General features: G+C 43.6%; 1 protein-coding gene across 1 annotated transcript in view; it reads right to left on the minus strand.

The window, feature by feature from the left end:
• The window catches only part of lcmt1 (leucine carboxyl methyltransferase 1), a 72,774-nt gene that overhangs the window by 40,882 nt on the left and 11,217 nt on the right, over nt 1–20,675 (minus strand). The window contains exons 5-7 of the mRNA XM_086000127.1: nt 17,609–17,685; nt 4,821–4,882; nt 4,162–4,264 (exon numbers count right to left, since the gene is read on the minus strand). Coding sequence (XP_085856253.1) covers nt 4,162–4,264; nt 4,821–4,882; nt 17,609–17,685 — 242 coding nt within the window. The remainder of the gene's footprint in view (nt 1–4,161; nt 4,265–4,820; nt 4,883–17,608; nt 17,686–20,675) is intronic.

Here is a 20,675-nt window from a genome sequence, read left to right on the forward strand (position 1 = left end):
TGGCATCTATTTTAATGCAAGGAGTCTTGCGAATAAGGTGGATGAACTGAAGGTGTTGATAAACACATGGGAGTATGATATTGTTGCTATCACGGAGACATGGTTGAGGGAAGGGCAAGACTGGCAGCTCAATATTCCGGGGTACAGAATCTTCAGGCGAGACAGAGGGGGAGGTATAAGAGGAGGGGGTGTCGCAATATTAATTAAGGAGTCAATTACTGCAGTAAGGAGGGATGATATATTAGCAGGGTCATCACAGAAATCACAGAAACCCCACAGTGCAGATAGAGGCCATTTCGGCCCATCGAGCCTGCACCGACACATATCCCACCCGATCCCCATAACCCCTACACCAACACATATCCCACCCCAGCCCCGTAACCCCACGTATTTAATCCCCCTAACACTAAGGGTCAATTTATCATAGCCAATCAACCTAACCTGCACATCTTTGGACTGTGGGAGGAAACCGGAGCACCCGGAGTAAACCCACGCAAACACGGGGAGAATGTGCAAACTCCACACAGACAGTCCTCTAATGAGACCATATGGGTGGAGCTTAAAAACAAAAAGGGGGCAAGCACTTTGCTGGGAGTGTACTATAGGCCTCCAAACAGTCAGGGGGAGATAGAGGAACAGATATGTAGGCAAATCTCAGAGAAATGTGCAAATAATAGGGTAATAATAATGGGGGATTTCAACTTCCCCAATATTAACTGGGATAGTCAGAGTGTGAAAGGCTCAGAGGGTGTAGAATTCTTAAAGTGCATCCAGGAGAGCTTTTTGAGCCAGCATGTAGAAAGTCCTACAAGAGAGGGGGCGGTACTGGACCTAATTCTAGGGAATGTGGCCGGCCAAGTGGAAAAAGTGCTAGTAGGTGAGCACTTTGGTGATAGTGACCATAATATGGTAAGATTTAAGGTGGCCATGGAAAAGGACAGGGATGGGCCGGAAATAAAGGTTCTAAATTGGGGGAAGGCCGATTTTAATAGGATAAGGCAGGATCTGGCCAAAATGGACTGGGATCAGCTACTTGTAGGAAAATCCGCATCGGAGCAATGGGAGGCTTTCAGAAGGGAGATTGAGATCATACAATGGCAACATGTTCCCGTAAAGGTCAAGGGTGGTTCCAAAAACCACAGGGAACCTTGGATGTCAGGGGATATACGAGAATGGATTAGGAAAAAAAGGAGGGCTTTTGGTAGATACTAAAGGCTAAAGACGGAGGAAGCCCTAGAGGAGTACAAAGAGTGCAGGGGGATACTTAAAAAAGAAATTAGGAGATCAAGGAGGGGCCATGAAATAACACTGGCAAGCAAAATAAAGGAAAATCCGAAGATGTTTTATAAGTATATTAAGGGTAAGAGGATAACTAGGGAAAAAATAGGGCCCATTAGGGACAAAAGTGGCAATCTGTGTGTGGAGCCGGAAGATGTAGGAGGGGTTCTAAATGAATTTTTTGCATCTGTTTTCACTATGGAGAAGGACGATGTAGACATAGAAATAGGGCGGGGGGACTGTGATATGCTCGAACATATTAACATCGAGAGGGAGGAGGTATTGGCGGTTTTAGCTGGCCTAAAAATGGATAAATCCCCAGGCCCGGATGAAATGTATCCCAGGCTGCTGTGTGAGGCAAAGGAGGAGATTGCGGGGGCTCTAACACATATATTCAGGACCTCTCTGGCCACAGGGGATGTGCCAGAGGACTGGAGAACCGCTAATGTAGTACCATTATTCAAGAAGGGTAGTAGGGAAAAACCGGGGAACTACAGGCCAGTGAGCCTAACATCAGTGGTAGGAAAATTATTGGAAAAAATCCTGAGGGACAAAATTTGTCTCCACTTGGAGAGGCAAGGATTAATCAGGGATAGTCAACATGGCTTTGTCAAGGGAAGATCATGTCTGACTAATTTGATTGAATTTTTTGAGGGGGTGACTAGGTGTGTGGATGAGGGTAACGCAGTGGATGTGGTATACATGGATTTCAGTAAGGCCTTCGATAAAGTCCCGCACAGGAGACTGGTCAAGAAGGTAAGAGCCCATGGAATCCAGGGTGCCTTGGCACATTGGATACAAAACTGGCTTAGTGGCAGAAGGCAGAGGGTGATGGTCGAAGGTTGTTTTTGTGACTGGAAGCCTGTGGCCAGTGGGGTACCACAGGGATCGGTGCTGGGTCCCTTGTGTTTGTGGTCTACATTAATGACTTGGATATGAATGTAAAGGGTATGATCAGTAAGTTCGCGGATGATACAAAAATTGGTAGGGTGGTAAATAGCGAGGAGGGTAGCCTCAGTCTGCAGGACGATATAGATGGGTTGGTCAGATGGGCGGAACAGTGGCAAATGGAATTTAACCCGGAAAAGTGCGAGGTGATGCACTTTGGGGGGGACTAACAAGGCAAAGGAATACACAATGAATGGAAAGACCCTAGGCAAGACGGAGGGTCAGAGGGATCTGGGTGTGCAAGTACACAGATCCCTGAAGGCGGCGGAACAGGTGGTAAAAAAGGCATATGGGATACTTGCCTTCATTAGCCGAGGCATTGAATATAAGAGCAAGGAGGTTATGATGGAGCTGTATAAAACACTGGTTAGGCCACAGCTGGAATACTGTGTGCAGTTCTGGTCGCCACACTACAGGAAGGATGTGATCGCGTTAGAGAGGGTGCAGAGGAGGTTCACCAGGATGTTACCAGGGCTGGAGCGCTTCAGCTATGAAGAGAGACTGGGCAGGTTGGGTTTGTTTTCCTTGGAGCTGAGGAGGCTGAGGGGGGACATGATTGAGGTGTACAAAATTATGAGGGGCATAGATAGGATGGATGCTGAGGAGCTTTTTCCCTTAGTAGAGGGGTCAATAACTAGGGGGCATAGATTCAAGGTAAAGGGCGGGAGGTTTAGAGGGGATTTGAGAAAGAACTTTTTCACCCAGAGGGTGGTTGGAGTCTGGAACTCACTGCCTGAAAGGGTTGTGGAGGCAGAAACCCTCACAACATTTAAGAAGCATTTGGATGTGCACTTGAAATGCCATAGCATACAAGGCTACGGGCCAAATGCTGGAATATGGGATTAGATTAGACAGGGCTTGATGGCCGGCGCGGACACGATGGGCCGAAGGGCCTCTATCCGTGCTGTATTACTCTATGACTCTATTGTTGCTAGCCAAGGGTATTAAGGGATATGGAGCCAAGGTGGGTAAATACAGTTAAGATACAGATCAGCCATGATCTCATTGAATGGCGGAACAGGCTCGAGGGTCTGAATGGACTCCACCTGTTCCCATGTTCCTATTAAGAGCTGGGAGCCAATGTAAGTCAGCAAGGATAGGAGTGATAGGTGAACGGGACTTGGTGTGGGATAGGATACGGGCAGAGTTTTGGATGAGGTGAAGCTTACAGAGCCTGGTGGATAGGAGGCTGGCCAGGAGAACATTGCAATATTTAAGTTTTGAGATGACAAAGAGGTGATGGTGAGATAGAACTGGGTGTCGTCACCGTGCGTGTGGAACCTGACCCTATGCCTTTAGATGATGTCGCCATGGAGCAGCATGTAGATGAGGAAAAGGACTCCAGAGGTAACGGTCCAGGGGCACGAAGAAAAGCTATTGCTGGAGATGCTCTGGCTATGATTAGATAGATAAGAGTGGAACCAAGCTGGGATTGGGCTTTGGAAGAGGGTGGTGTGGTCAACCGTGTCAAAGGCTGCCGATAGGTCGAGATGGAAAATGCACCATGGTCACAGTCTCAGAGGACTTCATGCATGATTTTGATTAGAATTATTTGTGCGAAACCTGTTTGGAGAGATTCAAACATGAAGTTGCAGGAAGGATGGTCACGGATTTGGGAGGCAACAACAAATTCTTGCATTTTGAAGAAAGGGAGATGGGCAATAGTTTGCAAGGACATGTGGGTCGAGGGTAGGCTTTTTGAGGGGATAATGACAGTGATTTTCAAAGGGAGGGGAACAGTTCCCAAGCAGAGGGATCTGGAAAGGTAGGCTGTAAAAGGCTAGTGAGAGGATGAGACGGGATAATGCAGCATGGTTTCAGTCAGAGAATTATTCATGACTTTGGTTAGGGTTGGTTAGAGATAGTGCAGTTAGTTGCAGGGCAGTAATGAGATTCAAATGTAGTTTAAAGACAATCTCAGAAGAGTAAACTTACTTTGTATTCAGGCCAAATTTCTTCAATCTTTCCATGAATATGGGCAGGTCACGGAGATCTTGCCCAATAATGGTGTAACGATCAGAGTCCAGGCTGTAGCCATCTAGCAAATGTGCAAAAAAAAGTGTGAAAATTCTTTGCCATAGTTTACTGAAACTTAGTTTTAAAACAAAATTAAAATGCAAATTACAGTATTTTGAACTACAGTGTTCTCGAAATGGAAGAGTTGGGAGATCACTCCTTTTCAGTACATTGCTGCACAAGAGGTCACAAGAATATTGGAGGTTACTCTCACTTTCCTACTAGCCCAATTCAAGGTATCTACCTTATCAAGCTAGGCACATTGGACGTGTGGCACCCATCAAGTACAACATGATCAAGGAATACCATTTATTAGGTTATGCATGCTAAGGGTACATAATTCATCAAACTGGCCAGAATTAAGGTATGTACATAACTCATCAGGCTTTGTGGGCTTGAGATGTGGCTTTCAAAAGGTTACGTGCATTTGAGATGCATGATTCATTAGCCCAGCTGGGCGCAAGGAGAAATTATGTCATCAGACCAAGGATCAGTCCACTTCAGTCATTACTTTGCTTCATAAGCCCCATTAAAATTTTGAAGAGATAAAGAATACAAGTATAATTTTTCTTTCTCACCTATCAGCAGGCTACTACTCGAGTGTGTTTCTATAATTGGCTTTGACAATGGAGGCTTTGTTCTGCAGGAAAGAGTAAATAGTTACACATTGTTTATTAGCAATCTTACAACGCATTTCTGCCGATTTACAGAAAAAAGAGGAATTTCAACAATGGTATATCACTCAGATACACGAACATTAAAGACCAATTTAATAAAATTAGCATCATTCACACAAATATTGTTGACTATAACAAAACAGATCCTTACTTAAAATACCAAAGCAAATACTCTAGGTTAGTAAAGATAACCCAGATTTTTGTAGTTATTCCAAATTGAAGTGACTTGCCTGAATCTAACTATACTGCAAACTGAAAAAGTTTCTTGTTAAAATAATTTCCATCAAGTGTTAGTAACTATTTATTCATGCACCATCTGCATAAGAATCATATAGCGTGCACTTACAGTCCACAAATGTTACTGCCTATAACATTTAGAATGGAAACTTCCTATGCAAATATTTATTATAATGGGAAATCTGTATGCAAACATTTATAATGGAAAATCCTGTATAAATATTTCATCATCCTATTTTGCTAATGGACTAATTGAATCGCTGAAAATTCTTCTTGAAAAAAAGTGTAATTTTCCCCCCCTCAGTAACTGAAATTTCTAACTGTCCAAAATATTATTTTAAACAAAATAAAATACATACTTTACAATAACACAATTACATTTATCCACTGAACTGCCTTCTATGTCCTTGAATAGTTTAATTAATGCGTCAGCTTCTCCAAAAAGTCTAGATTTAGACTTGATATTTTTGAACAGAAGAATGACTATTAGCTGAAAGCAGATTTTGCCGTCGGAGCATGTGCAGTGTGCACAGTTTTTTTGAATGAGTCAGTAGAATTTAGCCAGCCAAATGACCATTTTTTGGAGGGGAATGGCATGATCCAAGTTTGCTGATAATACAAAGCTAGGTGGGAAAGTAAGCGGTGAGGAGAACACAGAGATTGCAAAGGGATATAGACAGGTTAAGTTAGTGGGCAATAAGGTGGCAGATGGAGTATAATGTGGGGAAATTTGCGGTTATTCACTTTGGTAGGAAGAATAGAAAAACTGAATATTTTCTAAATGGTGAGAAACCATTAAATGTTGGTATTCAGAGAGATTTAGGTGTCGTAGTACAGGAAATACAGAAAGGTAGCATGCAGGTACAGCAAGCAATTACAAAGGCAAATGGGACGTTGGCCTTTAATGCAAGGGGGCTGGAGTACAAGAGTAAGAAAGTCTTACTACGATTGTACAGGGCTTTGGTGAGACAATACTGTGCACAGTTCTGGTCTCTTTATCTGAGGAAGGACACACTCTCCTTAGAGGCGGTGCAACAAAAGCTCACTAGATTGATCCCTGGGATGAGAGGGTTGTCCTATGAGGACAGATTGAGCCTATACTTGAGTTTAGAAAAATGAGAGGTGATGCATTGAAACATACAAAATTCTGAGGGGGATTGACAGTAGAAGCTGAGAGGTTGTTTCCCCTGGCTGGAGTGTCTAGAAGTAGGGGCCGTAGACTCGGGATAAGGGGTCGGACATTTAAGACTGAGATGAGGAGGAATTTCTTCACTCAGAGGGTTGTGAATCTTTGGAATTCTCTACCCCAGAGGGCTGTAGATGCCGAGTCTTTGAGTATATTCAAGGCTGAGATCAATAGATTTTTGGACTCTAGGGGAATCGAAGGATATGGAGATCGGGCAGGAAAGTGGAGCCGAGGTCAAAGATCAGCCATGATCTTATTGAATGGCGGAGCAGGCTCGAAGGGCCGTATGGCCGACTCCTGCTCCTAATTCTTACTATCAACTGTGTTAAATGATGGAGATAGGTCCAGGTGGGAAAAAGTACTGGGAGATGACAACATGTTCAAGGACCTTGCAGAGGAAAAGGAGATGGAAATGGGATGATAATTAGACAGGACAGATGGATCAAGTGGGTTTTTTTTTAAACTGGGGGTTGAGGGGGGGGGGGGGGGGGCTTGTTGATGATGGTGGCTTTGAAAGGGAGAAGGACAATGCCTGAGGAAAGGGAACCACTGACATTGTCACCTCGTATGGGACTAAGAAAGACAGTAGAGTGGGGAGGATCAAGCATTTTACCACTATTGATGTTAAACTAACTGGTGTGCAATCCTCTGATTCATATCTCGCTCTATTTGTCGAAAAACAGATAATGCAAGACACTTTTATATATGGAGCACCAGAAAATATATCTTGCTATTTTTTTGCTTCTTTCCCTGAGAATGCTAGACTGTATTTCATCTGGTAGAAACATCTTGGTGATGATTAAAATCGTTACTTGGTCTGATTGTACTTTATCTATGCTGACAATCGCAAATTCTACTGGACAGAGTGATGCTTGTTTTCCTAAAGAACCTTTAATAACCTTAGGAAAGTGTGGTTCGGCTGTACTGAAATAAATTAACAAAGTCAATTAGCTGTAATATAATCAGTCTCTTGGATATATAGGCTCAAAACTTGGCAATGCTTCCCCAATAATGTAAATGACTTTGCCACCCTCCCCTCCCCCCACTGTGAACCACTTGTGCCTTAGGGACAGGCTCGCTACCAGCTACAAGTCACAACTATTTTGTTTTCATCTTTTCTCGATGACTAATAGGCAAAGGAATTGCACTCACAGAACAGCCAGTCACCAGAGAGAAGTAGCCCCAAAAATCATATGTTGCAACAGAAGGAGCTGGTTCCAATAAGCAAGTGATACCACTCAGCTGTGCAGCACTGGGACCATCTGGATTCCTTCTGCGCCGTGCACTTGCTGTATGATAATAATTTTAAACTTTGGCTTTATTTTATTTACACATACATGAGCAACTACCGCCACAGTTGAGTGCAGCAAGCTTTCATCCCAGACTCAACAACCAGCAACATGATATTCAAGATCCAAGGCTACAATGGATATGGGAAACTAAAGAACTACTGGACAAGTCACAACACAGATGTGAATAAATACCCAGAGAAAAAGCATGCCTGCTGCAGAAATGCAGATGACACGGGACTAGCTATACACACTGTACAGAGACTATTACCGAGAATTTAATTGAGGCGGCGGGATGGGGGTGGGACAGCTGGTTTCTGGGTTCCGGTCCTGCTCCCAGCCGCATCCGCTCTGCAGACGTGATTTTACCTTGATTGGCCTTGTTAAGCCCGCCCTGTGGGCTTACTGGCCAATTAACAGGAAGTGGGTCTGATGACACCATTTGATGGCACGTCATCAGCCGGTTTCCTTAAAGGGATCACGTTCACATGGAGTTTGACAATTGTTCTGTCAGTGTTTGACAGCATTGAGGTGCTGCAAACACTGACAATCACTGCACAAAGGTGAAGGCTTGCACCCAGGCTCTCCAATGACTCCCTCCATACGCTCTCTCAGCACGCAGGGAGGTTCTCTTCCCTTCCAAGGGCGGAAGAGACCTCTCCAGGACACCAACTTACCTTGCACCTCCACCCAACCCTCTCTATCTACTTTATCACGTCCCCATCTCACTAGCCACCCCTCACCTTCATCCTACTGCAAGCATACCAACTAACAACACACAAGGGTAGGCACTTGAGAGGTTTAGCCAATGCCCATGTGACGTTTCTGGTAATGAGTTGTCATACAGTGAAATCTATTTTTCAAAAAGTGCCCCTTATTGGACAGATCTGAGTGCACCTGGAGAAGTGTCTTACTCAGTTCCAGTGATTGTTCAGTCATAACTTCCCCCCTCCCCCCAGCTATAGTGATGAGTGTGCATGGAATGGCTTGGACATTAAAGGGATGCTTCACGGTGCTGGTGTGGGATGGTGTCAACCTGGCGCATCATGTGCAAGCCAGGGCTTACAACATCAAGTGAAGAAAATCTGGCCATGGTGATACCATCGCTGGCCTCCCGGCCAGCAAATTTATCAAGGGCTGATGCCCTGTGTCCAGTGCAGCATCAGGTGATGGCGGAGAAGGTTGGTGATGGAGGTCGGGCCGCGGTTCGGGTCGGGTGAAAAGAATATCGGACGGGTCGGGGGTCAGGTCGGGTCGGGTCCGGGGGGGTAGAAAAGAATATCGGGTGGGTTGGGTCGGGGGGAGAAAAGAATATCGGACGGGCTGCTGCAGCTATCGGACCGGCCGCTGTATTGTTGGGTTCACTCTCCCGGTACCTCCTTCACACTGCCCAGCTCGGCCTGCAATCTCCCACCCAGGAGGGAACTCCGTGACCCTCTGCCCTGCTCAGCGTAAGTCGTGCACCACTCTGGTCATGTCGTGCGCACGACTTACGCTGAACAAAAAAACTTTCGGTTTTTAGAGGTTTTCGGAAGTTCGGATAAAGGATAGTCTACCTGTATTAAAAATGCAGTAACCATCATTTTCTCTGCTCTGAAACTCACCATCTGCAACATGGCATCCTTGACACCACTTCTGCAGCTGTCAGCTTTTCACAAACATCAGAGCAGACTCAAAACACATCAGGTTGAGCTGGCGTGTGCCCCGAACAGCAGGTAACCAGAAGGGGAGAAGGTAAAATTAGAAGTAAGCCTCAAAATACTCTTAAATTGGCTCTTAACAAGCCATTTAAGTACCAGAATTGTCTCCCGCGCCACTTGGTGTCGGGTCAGTGCTGACAGACTCGACACCTGGGAGACTCACATGGAGGCGGGCTGACAGCAGGTTTCCTACCCGGTCAATCTCTGCGATTTTGACAGCGGACCAGCCTCCAAACCTGTCCCCTCAGCACGATTAAATTCGTGGCCTATGACTTCTAGGCTGGCTGCTGGAATGCAGCAATGTACAGCACCAGAAAAGACCGCTGCAGTCCACCTGGGTGGTCCCAATGTCTATGAAATAGCATAATCTACAATAATTCTTCTACTCCGCTAACAAATTTGTCAGGTACTTTTTCAACTTTCTCTTGAACATAACTGATACAATCACTGCCTCCCTTGGGAGTCCATTCCATAAACTGACCACCTTCTGCGTAAGACAGTAAAACCTAAACTATGTTTTCACCCTCCCTCTCCTCAGTTCAAGACTATTGTTTTTCTATTCTTTTATAATGTCTATCCACGTGCATGCTGCTTCAGTACTGCTTTCACTGTTTTGCACAATGTAGTGCCTATGTTCAGATACAGTACTTGTGTACTGTTGTCCCTGTAATGTAACTGATTTCAGTCAAAATATAGTAGCTGTGTCCAAGTCTAGTTCTTGCAAGTGTAATTAGTCCCTCACTGCAATTGTCTTTTATACCAGTTTGAAACAGACCGAGTACTGACATTCTACGTCGGCGGGAATTCAGCGGCAGCAGCGGGGCTATAAAAAGTCCCAGAGACCAGGTAAGGCCTCACAGCGTCGGCGGGAATTCAGCGGCGGCAGCGAGGCTATAAAAGTCCCAGAGACCAGGTAAGGCCTCACAGCGTCGGCGGGAATTCAGCGGCAGCAGCGGGGCTATAAAAAGTCCCAGAGACCAGGTAAGGCCTCACAGCGTCGGCAGGAATTCAGCGGCAGCAGCGGGGCAATAAAAGTCCCAGAGACCAGGTAAGGCCTACCAGTCTCCGAACTCGGAGGGAAGGAGAGAGGTAAAAAGTAATCCAAGTGTGACGTCACCAGAAAGCGGGTAAGTGATTGGTTGGTAAGTATTTCTCTCTTTTTTAAGCTTAAACTCTTTGGTTTATACTTTCTAAGGTGCGATATTCATCATCTAGAATCGGGGCAGAGGGTATTTAAAAATAATATCAATAAATTTAATTAATTACATAGAATGGGAGATCAGGTGATGTGTTGCTGCTGCAATATGTGGGTGCTGGTGCACACCATTGATGCTCACGGTGATCACATTTGCAGTAAGTGTTGGCTGTTTGAGGAATTCCGGCTCCGTGTTGAGGAGCTGGAGTCCGAGCTTCAAACACAGACACATCAGGGAGGGGGAGAGTTACCTGGACTCTGTGTATCACGAGGTAGTCACACCAATGAGATTAATTAATTCAGATGTAGTCCGTGGCCAGGGTCAGGATGGTGTGACTAGAAGTGAGGCAGGTACGGGGATCCAGGAGGTAGTGTTGGAGGAGCCGCAGCCCTTGCTCTTGTCCAACAGGTTTGAGGCGCTTACTCCCTGTGAGGATGGGAACAGGGACTGCGGGGAGGATGAGCAACCTGGCCACAGCACAGTGGAGCGGGGGGCCATTCAAGTGGGGGGAGTTAAAAGAAATGTTGTAGTGGTAGGGGATAGTATTGTTAGGGGGATAGATAGAGTTCTTTGCAGCCGAGAGCGAGAGTCCCGAAGGCTGTGTTGCCTGCCCGGTGCCAGGGTTAAGGACATCTCCTCTGGGCTGGAGAGAAACTTGGACTGGGAGGGGGAGGATCCAGTTGTCGTGGTCCATGTTGGTACCAACGACATAGATAGGACAAGGAGGTTCTGCTGAGGGAGTTTGAGCAGCTAGGGGCCAAATTAAAAAGCAGAACCACAAGGGTAATAATCTCTGGATTACTACCTGAGCCACGTGCAAATTTGGCTAGGGTAAATAAAATTAGAGAGTTAAATGCGTGGCTCAAAGACTGGTGTGGGAGAAATTGGTTTTGCTTCCTGGGACACTGGCATCAGTACTGGGACAGGACAGAGCTGTTCCGTTGGGACGGACTTCACTTGGCCAGTGCTGGGACTAGAGTCCTGGCGAATCGAATAGCTAGGGCTGTAGAGAGGGCTTTAAACTAATTAGTGGGGGGGAGGTTTTAAGAGAGCGAAAAATAAAAATGACAGCGGAGAAGGCAATAGAGCAAGGTAGCAGTGGGGGAATTAAAAACCAGAGCGTGTCAGGAAGGGACAGAATGTATAATGATAAAGGTATAGTAAAAGGGGTAAAAGCAGGAATAAATTGTCAGAAAACATATTTGAAAGTTCTTTATCTGAATGCACGCAGCATTCGTAACAAAATTGACGAGTTGACGGTGCAAATAACTACACATGGGTATGATCTGGTGGCCATTACGGAAACATGGCTGCAAGATAATCATGACTGGGAACTAAACATACAAGGGTATTTGACAATTAGGAAGGACAGACAGGAAGGAAAGGGAGGTGGGGTTGCTATGTTAATCAAGGATGGAATCACTGCAATAGTCAGAAATGATATTGGGTCAAAGGATCAGGATAGTGAAACAGTTTGGGTGGAGATAAGGAATAATAAGGGGAAAAAGTCACTAGTGGGCATAGTCTATAGGCCTCCTAACAGTTGCAACTCTGTTGGTCGGAGTATAAATCAGGAAATAGTTGGGGCTTGTAATAAGGGAACAGCTATAATCATGGGGGATTTTAACTTTCATATTGACTGGACTAATCAAATTGGGCATGGCAGCATTGAGGAAGAGTTCATTGAGTGTATTAGGGATGGGTTTCTTGAGCAGTATGTAACTGAACCAACCAGGGGGCAGGCAACCTTAGATCTGGTCCTGTGTAATGAGACAGGATTAATAAAAAATGTCCTAGTAAAGGATCCCCTTGGAATGAGTGACCATAATATGGTTGAATTCCAAATTCAGTTTGAGGGTGAGAGAGTTGGATCTCAAACCAGTGTACTAAGCTTAAATAAAGGAGACTATGAAGGTATGAAAGTAGAATTGACTAAAGTGGACCGGGAAAACAGATTAAAGTGTAAGATGGTACAAGAGCAGTGGTCTACATTCAAGGAGATATTTCACATCTTTCAAGATAAATATATTCCACTGAGGAAAAAGGGGAGTAAAAGAAAAGACAGCCATCCGTGGCTTAGTAAAGTAATAAAGGATAGTATTCGACTGAAAACAAGGGCATATGAATTAGCCAAATCTAGTGGGAGGATAGAAGATTGGGAAGCATTTAAAAGCCAGCAAACAATAACTAAAAGATTAATTAAGAAAGGGAAGACAGATTATGAAACTAGCAAAAAATATAAAAACAGATAGCAAGAGTTTCTACAGCTATATAAAAAGAAAAAGGGTGGCTAAAGTGAACGTTGGTCCCTTAGAGGATGGGACCGGGAAACTAGTGGTGGGGAACATGGAGATGACAAAGACGCTGAACAAATATTTTGTATCAGTCTTTACAGTAGAGGACACTAAAAATATCCCAACACTGGACAAACAGGGGGCAATGGGGGGGGGGGGGGGGAGGGGGGGGGAAGGAGCTAAACACGATTAAAATCACTAAGGAGATGGTACTCAGTAAAATAATGGGACTGAAGGCGGATAAATCCCCCGGACCTAATGGCCTACATCCTAGGGTCTTGAGAGAAGTGGCGGTAGGGATTGTGGATGCATTGGTGATCATTTTCCAGAACTCCCTGGACTCAGGAAAGGTCCCGGCAGATTGGAAAACTGCTAATGTAACACCCTTATTTAAGAAGGGAAGTACACAAAAAGCTGGAAACTATAGACCAGTTAGCCTAACATCTGTGGTTGGCAAAATGTTGGAGTCCATTATTAAGGAAACAGTATCAGGGCATTTGGATAAACATAATTTAATAGGACAGAGTCAGCATGGTTTTACGTTCAGAGGAACGGAAGTACCGGTTTCCCACGCATGCAGGAAACCGACACTTCCATCGGGCCTACGGGTGAGTACCCCGTGCGTACTCACCTGTGGAGACCCGAATTTCTGGGCCAATGTGCCATATGGGGGCCTGCTGATAAAATTAAGTACATAGTATTAAAGGGAGTGTGGTATTATGGATATGAAGTTGATTCAAGGTTAAAAAATAGAGTAGTGATTAACAGATGTTTTTCAGACTAGAGAGATGTAATTGGTGGTGTCTCCCAGGTACCAGTGTTGCGACCAATGTATTTATATATTAAAAATCTTACATCTGCGTGCATTTCCTGTCAACATTTCCCATTATAAATTCCCATGTATAATGAAAACTGCCTATCCATACTGTAATGACATCCTCTCTCCAGTGGAGACGCTGCACTGCCACCACGAGTGGAAGCAGGTCATTACAGCAAAGAGGCACTTTCCATTCAAAATGTGGACATGGGAATTTATAGTAGAAATCTACAAGGACAGAATGTATGACTTTTAAATGGAGCCTGAATTACATCTTCAAACTGTGCTTTAATAATCTCTCACCTTCTACCCCTGGGAAGAGGAGAACTAGGATGCACCATTCCATGACACATCACATTAATACATTGTTATGCTGTGCCAATACATCTGTTATGCTGTGCCAATACATCTGATATCATAAGAACATAAGAAATAGGAGGAGTAGGCCAATCGGCCCCTCGAGCCTGCTCTGCCATTCAATAAGATCATGGCTGATCTGATCCTAACCTCAAATCAACTTTCACTCTCCATCCCACCCGAACCCATGTGATCTCCCGGGAGAGGCAAAAAACCAGATAAAAAACCCAATGGCCAATTTGGGATAAAAAAATCTGGGAAATTCCTCTCCGACCCATCTCGGCGATCGAAACTCGTCCAGATCACTCTGTCCCTGTATTTCCTGCAGTACTTACCTTCTGTAAGAGGTGATCTCCACCCTAGCCAGGAACAGGCCCAATTTACTCTTGAAGGACTCCTAGCTGGCAGCCTGTTCCCAAGGTCTCCACTAATCCCTGTGAATAAAACCATCTCCTGAAATCTAACACAGAATTAGAACACAAGAAGTAGGAGCAGGACCAGCCTACACGGCCCCTGGGCCCACTCCGCCACCCACAGGGCCATGACCGATCCGAACCTAGACACATGTCTGATTTCCTGCCCGCTCCCTGTAGCCCCTAATTCCCTTTACTTCTAGGAAACTGTCTAGTTCTGTTTTAAATTTATTTAATGATATAGCTTCCACAGCTCTCTGGGGCAGCAAATTCCACAGACCTACCACCCTCTGAGTGAAGAAGTTTCTCCTCATCTCAGTTTTGAAAGAGCAGCCCCTTATTCTAAGATTATGCCCCCTAGTTCTAGTTTCACCCATCATTGGGAACATCCTCACCGCATCCACCCGATCAAGCCCCTTCACAATCTTATATGTTTCAATAAGATCGCCTCTCATTCTTCTGAATTCCAATGAGTCCCAATCTACTCAACCTCTCCTCATGTCAACCCCCTCATCCCCAGGATTAACCGAGTGAACCTTCTTTGTACTGCCTTGAGAGCAAGTATGTCTTTTCTTAAGTATGGACACCAAAACTGTATGCAGTATTCCAGGTGTGGTCTCACCAATACCTTGTAGAACTGCAGCAATACCTCCCTGTTTTTATATTCGATCCCCCTAGCAATAAAAGCCAAGATTCCATTGGCCTTCTTGATCACCTGCTGCACCTGCATACTAACTTTGTGTTTCGTGCACCAGTACCCCCAGATCCCTTTGTACTATAGTACTTTCCAGTTTCTTGCCATTAAGATAATAACTTGCTCTATGATTTTTCCTGCCAAAGTGCATAACCTCACACTTTCCAGTATTGTATTCCATCTGCCAAATCTCTGCCCACTTACTTAAAAAACCTGCAAAGGGACATACAGGTTATGTCCTCCTCACTCACTACTTTCCCTCCCATCTTTGTATCATCTGCAAACTTTGATATGTTACACTCGGTCCCTTCCTCCAAATCGTTAATATAGATTGTAAAGAGTTGGGGTCCCAGCACTGACCCCTGCGGAACACCACTAGTTACTGATTGCCAGTCTGAGAATGAACCATTTATCCCAACTCTCTGCTTTCTGTTAGATAGCCAATCTTCCACCCATGCCAGAATATTACCCCCAATCCCGTGATTTTTTTATCTTGAGCAATAAACTTTTGTGTGGCACCTTGTCAAATGCCTTTTGGAAGTCTAAATACACTACGTCCACTGGTTCCCCTTTATCCACCCTGTATGTTATGTCCTCAAAGAACTCAAGCAAATTTGTCAAACATGACTTCCCTTCGTAAAACCATGCTGACTTTGTCCTATTAAATTATGTTTATCCAAATGTCCCGTTACTGTCTCCTTAATAATGGACTCAAATTTTACCAACCACAGATGTTAGGCTCTGGTCTATAGTTTCCAGCCTTCTGTCTACTACCCTTTTTAAATAAGGGTGTTACATTAGCAGTTTTCCAATCTGCCGGGAGTTTTGGAAAATTATTACCAATGCATCCACAATCCCTATCGCCACTTCCCTCAAGACCCTAGGATGTAAGCCATCAGGTCCAGGGGATTTATCCGCCTTAAGTCCCATTATTTTACCGAGTACCACTTCCTTAGTGATTTTGATCGTGTTTAGCTCCTCCCCCCCCCTATAGCCCCCTGTTTGTCCAGTGTTGGGATATTCTTGGTGTCCTCTACTGTAAAGACTCATACAAAATATTTGTTCAGCGTTTTTGCCATCTCCATGTTTCCCACCATTAATTTCCTGGTCTCGTCCTCTAAGGGACCAACATTTACTTTAGCCACCCTTTTTCTTTTTATATAACTATAGAAACTCTTGCTATCTGTTTTTATATTTTTTGCTAATTTACTTTCATAATAATCTATCTTCCCTTTCTTAATCAATCTTTGTGTTATTTTTTGCTGTCTTTTAAAGACTTTCCAATCTTCTATCCTCCCACTAGATTTGGCTACCTTATATGCCCTTGTTTTTAGTCGGATACTATCCTTTATTACTTTACTTAGCCACGGATGGCGGTCTTTTCTTTTACACCCTTTTTTCCTCAGTGGAATATATTTTTCTTGAAAGTTGTAAAATAACTCCTTGAATGTACACCACTGATCATGTACCGTCTTACCCTTTAATCTATTTTCCCAGTCCACTCTAATCAATTCCGCTCTCATACCTTCATAGTCTCCTTTATTCAAGCTCAGTACGTTTGTTTGAGATCCAACCTTCTCACCCTCTAATTGAATATGGAATTCAACCATGTTATGGTCACTCATTCCAAGGGGATCCTTTACTAGGACATTTTTAATTAATCCTGTCTCATTACACAGGACCAGATCTAAGGTTGCTTGCCCCCTGGTCGGTTCAGTTACATACTGCTCAAGAAACCCATCCCTAATACACTCAATGAACTCTTCCTCAAGGCTGCTCTGCCCAATTTGATTTGTCCAGTTAATATGAAAGTTAAAATCCCCCATAATTATAGCTGTTCCCTTATTACATGCCCCAACTATTTCCTGATTAATACTCCGTCCAACAGAGTTGCAACTGTTAGGAGGCCTATAGACTACGCCCACTAGTGTTTTTTTCCCCTTATTATTCCTTATCTCCACCCAAACTGTTTCACTATCCTGATCCTTTGACCCAATATAATTTCTCTGTATTATAGTGATTCCTTCCTTTATTAACATAGCCACCTCACCTCCCCTTCCTTCCTGATCGTTAAATAACCTGGTATGTTTAATTCCCAGTCATGGTCACCCTGCAGCCATGTTTCTGTAATGGCAACAAGATCATACCCATATGCAGTTATTTGTGCCGTCAACTCGTCCATTTTATTACGAATGCTACGTGCATTCAGATAAAGAACTTTCAAATATGTTTTGACACTTAATTCCTGCTTTTTCCTTTTACTCCATACATTCTGTCCCTTCCTGACACTCTCTGGTTTTTAATTCCCCCACTGCTACCTAGGTCTATGACCTTCGCCGTTGTCATTTTTATTATTTGCTCTCTAGAAACCTCCCCCCCACTAATTAGTTTAAAGCCCTCTCTACAGCCCTAGTTATATGATTCGCCAGGATTCTGTCCTACCCACTCTTGAAGAAACTTGAAATTGTAAATGAAGCTGGTGATTTAATAATCAAAAGGAACTTACTTGATCAAGTGTATTTTTCTCATGACAATCATTGGAAAGTCAACTTCAAAGTATTTTTTTGGAAGCAGGTTTTGATCCTGGAAAAAAAATGATAATGCCAGGTAAACAGAAATTTAATACGTGAAATAGTTTGAATAGCTTTACTTCTCAAGAAGTTGATGAAATCAGGCAAACACGGTTACAATTCAGGTGTTCTCCCAACGTGTAAATTGTGTTCAAGGCAGTTTCTGTAAGCAGATCTTCTACAGACTGAAACTCACAACTTTAAATATGAAATGATTGAGAAAGGACTAACAATTACCCTTTTATCATGAAATTCTGCAGCAGAACCTATGTCGGCTGCCCATCACATTCTCCTTTCCATTTCAAACGGTAATAATCACACCATTATCATTTAGGACTATTTCAAGTAGCCTAATGCCACCAAACTAAAATACACACAAGCGCATTCCCCAAGAAGCAGGCACCACTAATATAAGTGATCTATCCAAACTAAAGAGTGCGAGTCAAATTAAAATTTGCTCTTCATGGTCAAATGATGGTGCCCAGTTGAAGTTAATTTTAAATTTCCATTATTCTATTTAGTCATAGCAAAAATGGATGTACTACCAAAATGCTCCTATTTGGAGCATGATGGAGCTCTGCTCTGTCCTATCATAGTCCAGTGACATCAGGCAAATAGCAGTGCTCTGTTTTGCTGCAAGGATTCCTTTGGATTGTCTTGTAGCCTAAATGCTTGTTCAGAAGAGTGATCTTACAGGAAACTGGGTGTAATATATGTATTGGAATAAAGATATGAAACAAGTTACAATTTGTCATACACATTTTCAAAGTTAACAGAAACAGTGAATATATGGCTAAACTTAAACTTTGCTATTCCAAGACATAAAATGTTGAGTTTCTGTGCCCAGCTGTACACTCCTACCATTGGCAGTTCATCTAGTCTCTAGCTAAAATCTGCACATATAATCTCACATCGATCAAATGTGTCACAATTATTCACCCTGGGGAATGGGTCTACTTCATGTTACCGAGTCCCCATGACAGAAGTCAAACCTTCAACCCCCCACCAATATGTTTGTGAACATAATAGGCAGGGCTGGGGATGCTCAGGCCCATGTAAACTGTGCTTTACCTGTAAGTGTTAAGAAGACTTAGATTTTTAAGCTCTACGACTCAAATAATTACATAGAATATGCAGCACAGAAACGGGCCATTCGGTCCAACCAATCCATGCCGGTGTTTATGCTCCACTCGAGCCGCCTCCCATTAATGCTATCAGAATAACCCTCTATTCCCTTCTTTCTCATTTGCTTATCTAGCCTCCCCTTAAATGCATCTATTCTATTCGCCTCAACTACTCCATGCAGTCGCAAGTTCCACATTCTCACCACTCTCTGGGTAAAGAAGTTTCTTCTGAATTCCCTATTTGATTTCTTGGTGACTTTTAGATTGATGGCCTCTAGTTTTGCTCATCCCACAAGTGGAAACACCCTCTCTATATCTACTCTTATCAAAACTTTCCAGAATTTTAAAGACCTCTATTATGTCACCCCTCAGCCTTCTCTTTTCAAGAGAAGAGAGACACAGCCTGTTCATCCTTTCCCGAAAGGTATAACCTCGCAGTTCTGGTATCATCCTTGTAAATCTTTTTTGCACCCTCTCCAGTGCCCCTATATCCTTTTTATAATACAAGAACATAAGAAATAGGAGCAGGAGTCGGCCATTTAGACCTTCGAGCCTGCTCCGCCATTCAATAAGATCATGGCTGATCTTCTACCTCAACTCCACCTTCCCGCACTATCCCCATATCCCTTGGTATCTAAAAATCTATCGCTCTCTGTCTTGAATATACTCAACAACTGAGCATCCACAGCCTCTGGGGCAGAGAATTCCAAAGATTCACAACCCTTTGAGTGAAGAAATTTCTCCTCATCTCAGTCCTAAATGGATGTCCCTTTATTCTGAGACTGTGACCCCTAGTTCTAGACACCGCAGCCACGGGAAACATCCTCCCAGCATCTACCCTGTCAAACCCCTTAAGAATTTTATACGTTTCAATGAGATCACCTCTCATTCTTCTAAACTCCAGAAAATATAGGCCTAGTCTACTCAATCTCTCTTCATAGGACAATCCCCCCATCCCAGGAAACAGCCTACTGAATCTTTGTTGCACTCCCTCTCAGGCAAGTACATCCTTCCTTAGGTAAGGAGACCAAAACTGTACACAATACTCCAGGTGTGGTCTCATCAAGGCCCAATATAATTGCAGTAAGACTTCTTTACTCTTATATACTCCAATTCTTTTGTAATAAAGGCTAAAATACCATTTGCTTTCCTAATTGTGTACAAGGACATCCAGGTCCCTCTGAATACCAACATTTCCCAATCTCTCACCATTTAAAAAATATTCTGCTTTTCTATTTTTCCTACCAAAGTGGATAACTTCACATTTCATTCCATCTGCCATGTTCTTGCCCACTCACTTAACCTGTCCATATCCTTTTGCAGACTCTTTGCATCCTCCTCATAACTTACTTTCCCACCTAACTTTGTATCGTCAGCAAATCTGGGTAGATTACACTCGATCCCCTCACCTAAGTCATTGATGTAGATTGCAAATAGCCGAGGCCCAAGCACTGATCCTTGCAGTACCCCACTAGTTACAGCCTGCCAACCTGAAAATGACCCGTTTATTCCTACTCTGTTTTCTGTCCATTAACCAATCCTCAATCCACGCTAATATATTACCCCCAATCCCAGGAGCCTTAACTTTGTGTAATAACCTCTTGTGTGGCAGCTTATTGAATGCTTTTTGAAAATCTAAATACACTACATCCACTGTTTCCCCTTTATCTACCCTGTTAGTTACAACCTCAAAAAAATGTCCCTTTCATAAATCTGCGCTGACTCTGCCCAATCATATTATGATTTTCTAAGTGCCCTGTTACCATGTCCCTAATAATAGATTATAGCATTTTGTCTACTACCGATGTCAGACTAACTGGTCTTATAGATCCCTGTTTTCGCTCTCCCTCCTTTCTTGAATATTGGTGTTAAGTTTGCT

This window comes from Somniosus microcephalus, chromosome 11 (assembly GCF_052327205.1).
Source record: "Somniosus microcephalus isolate GS21.2 chromosome 11, FLI_Smic_1.0, whole genome shotgun sequence".
NCBI classification, from domain to species: Eukaryota; Metazoa; Chordata; class Chondrichthyes; order Squaliformes; family Somniosidae; genus Somniosus; species Somniosus microcephalus.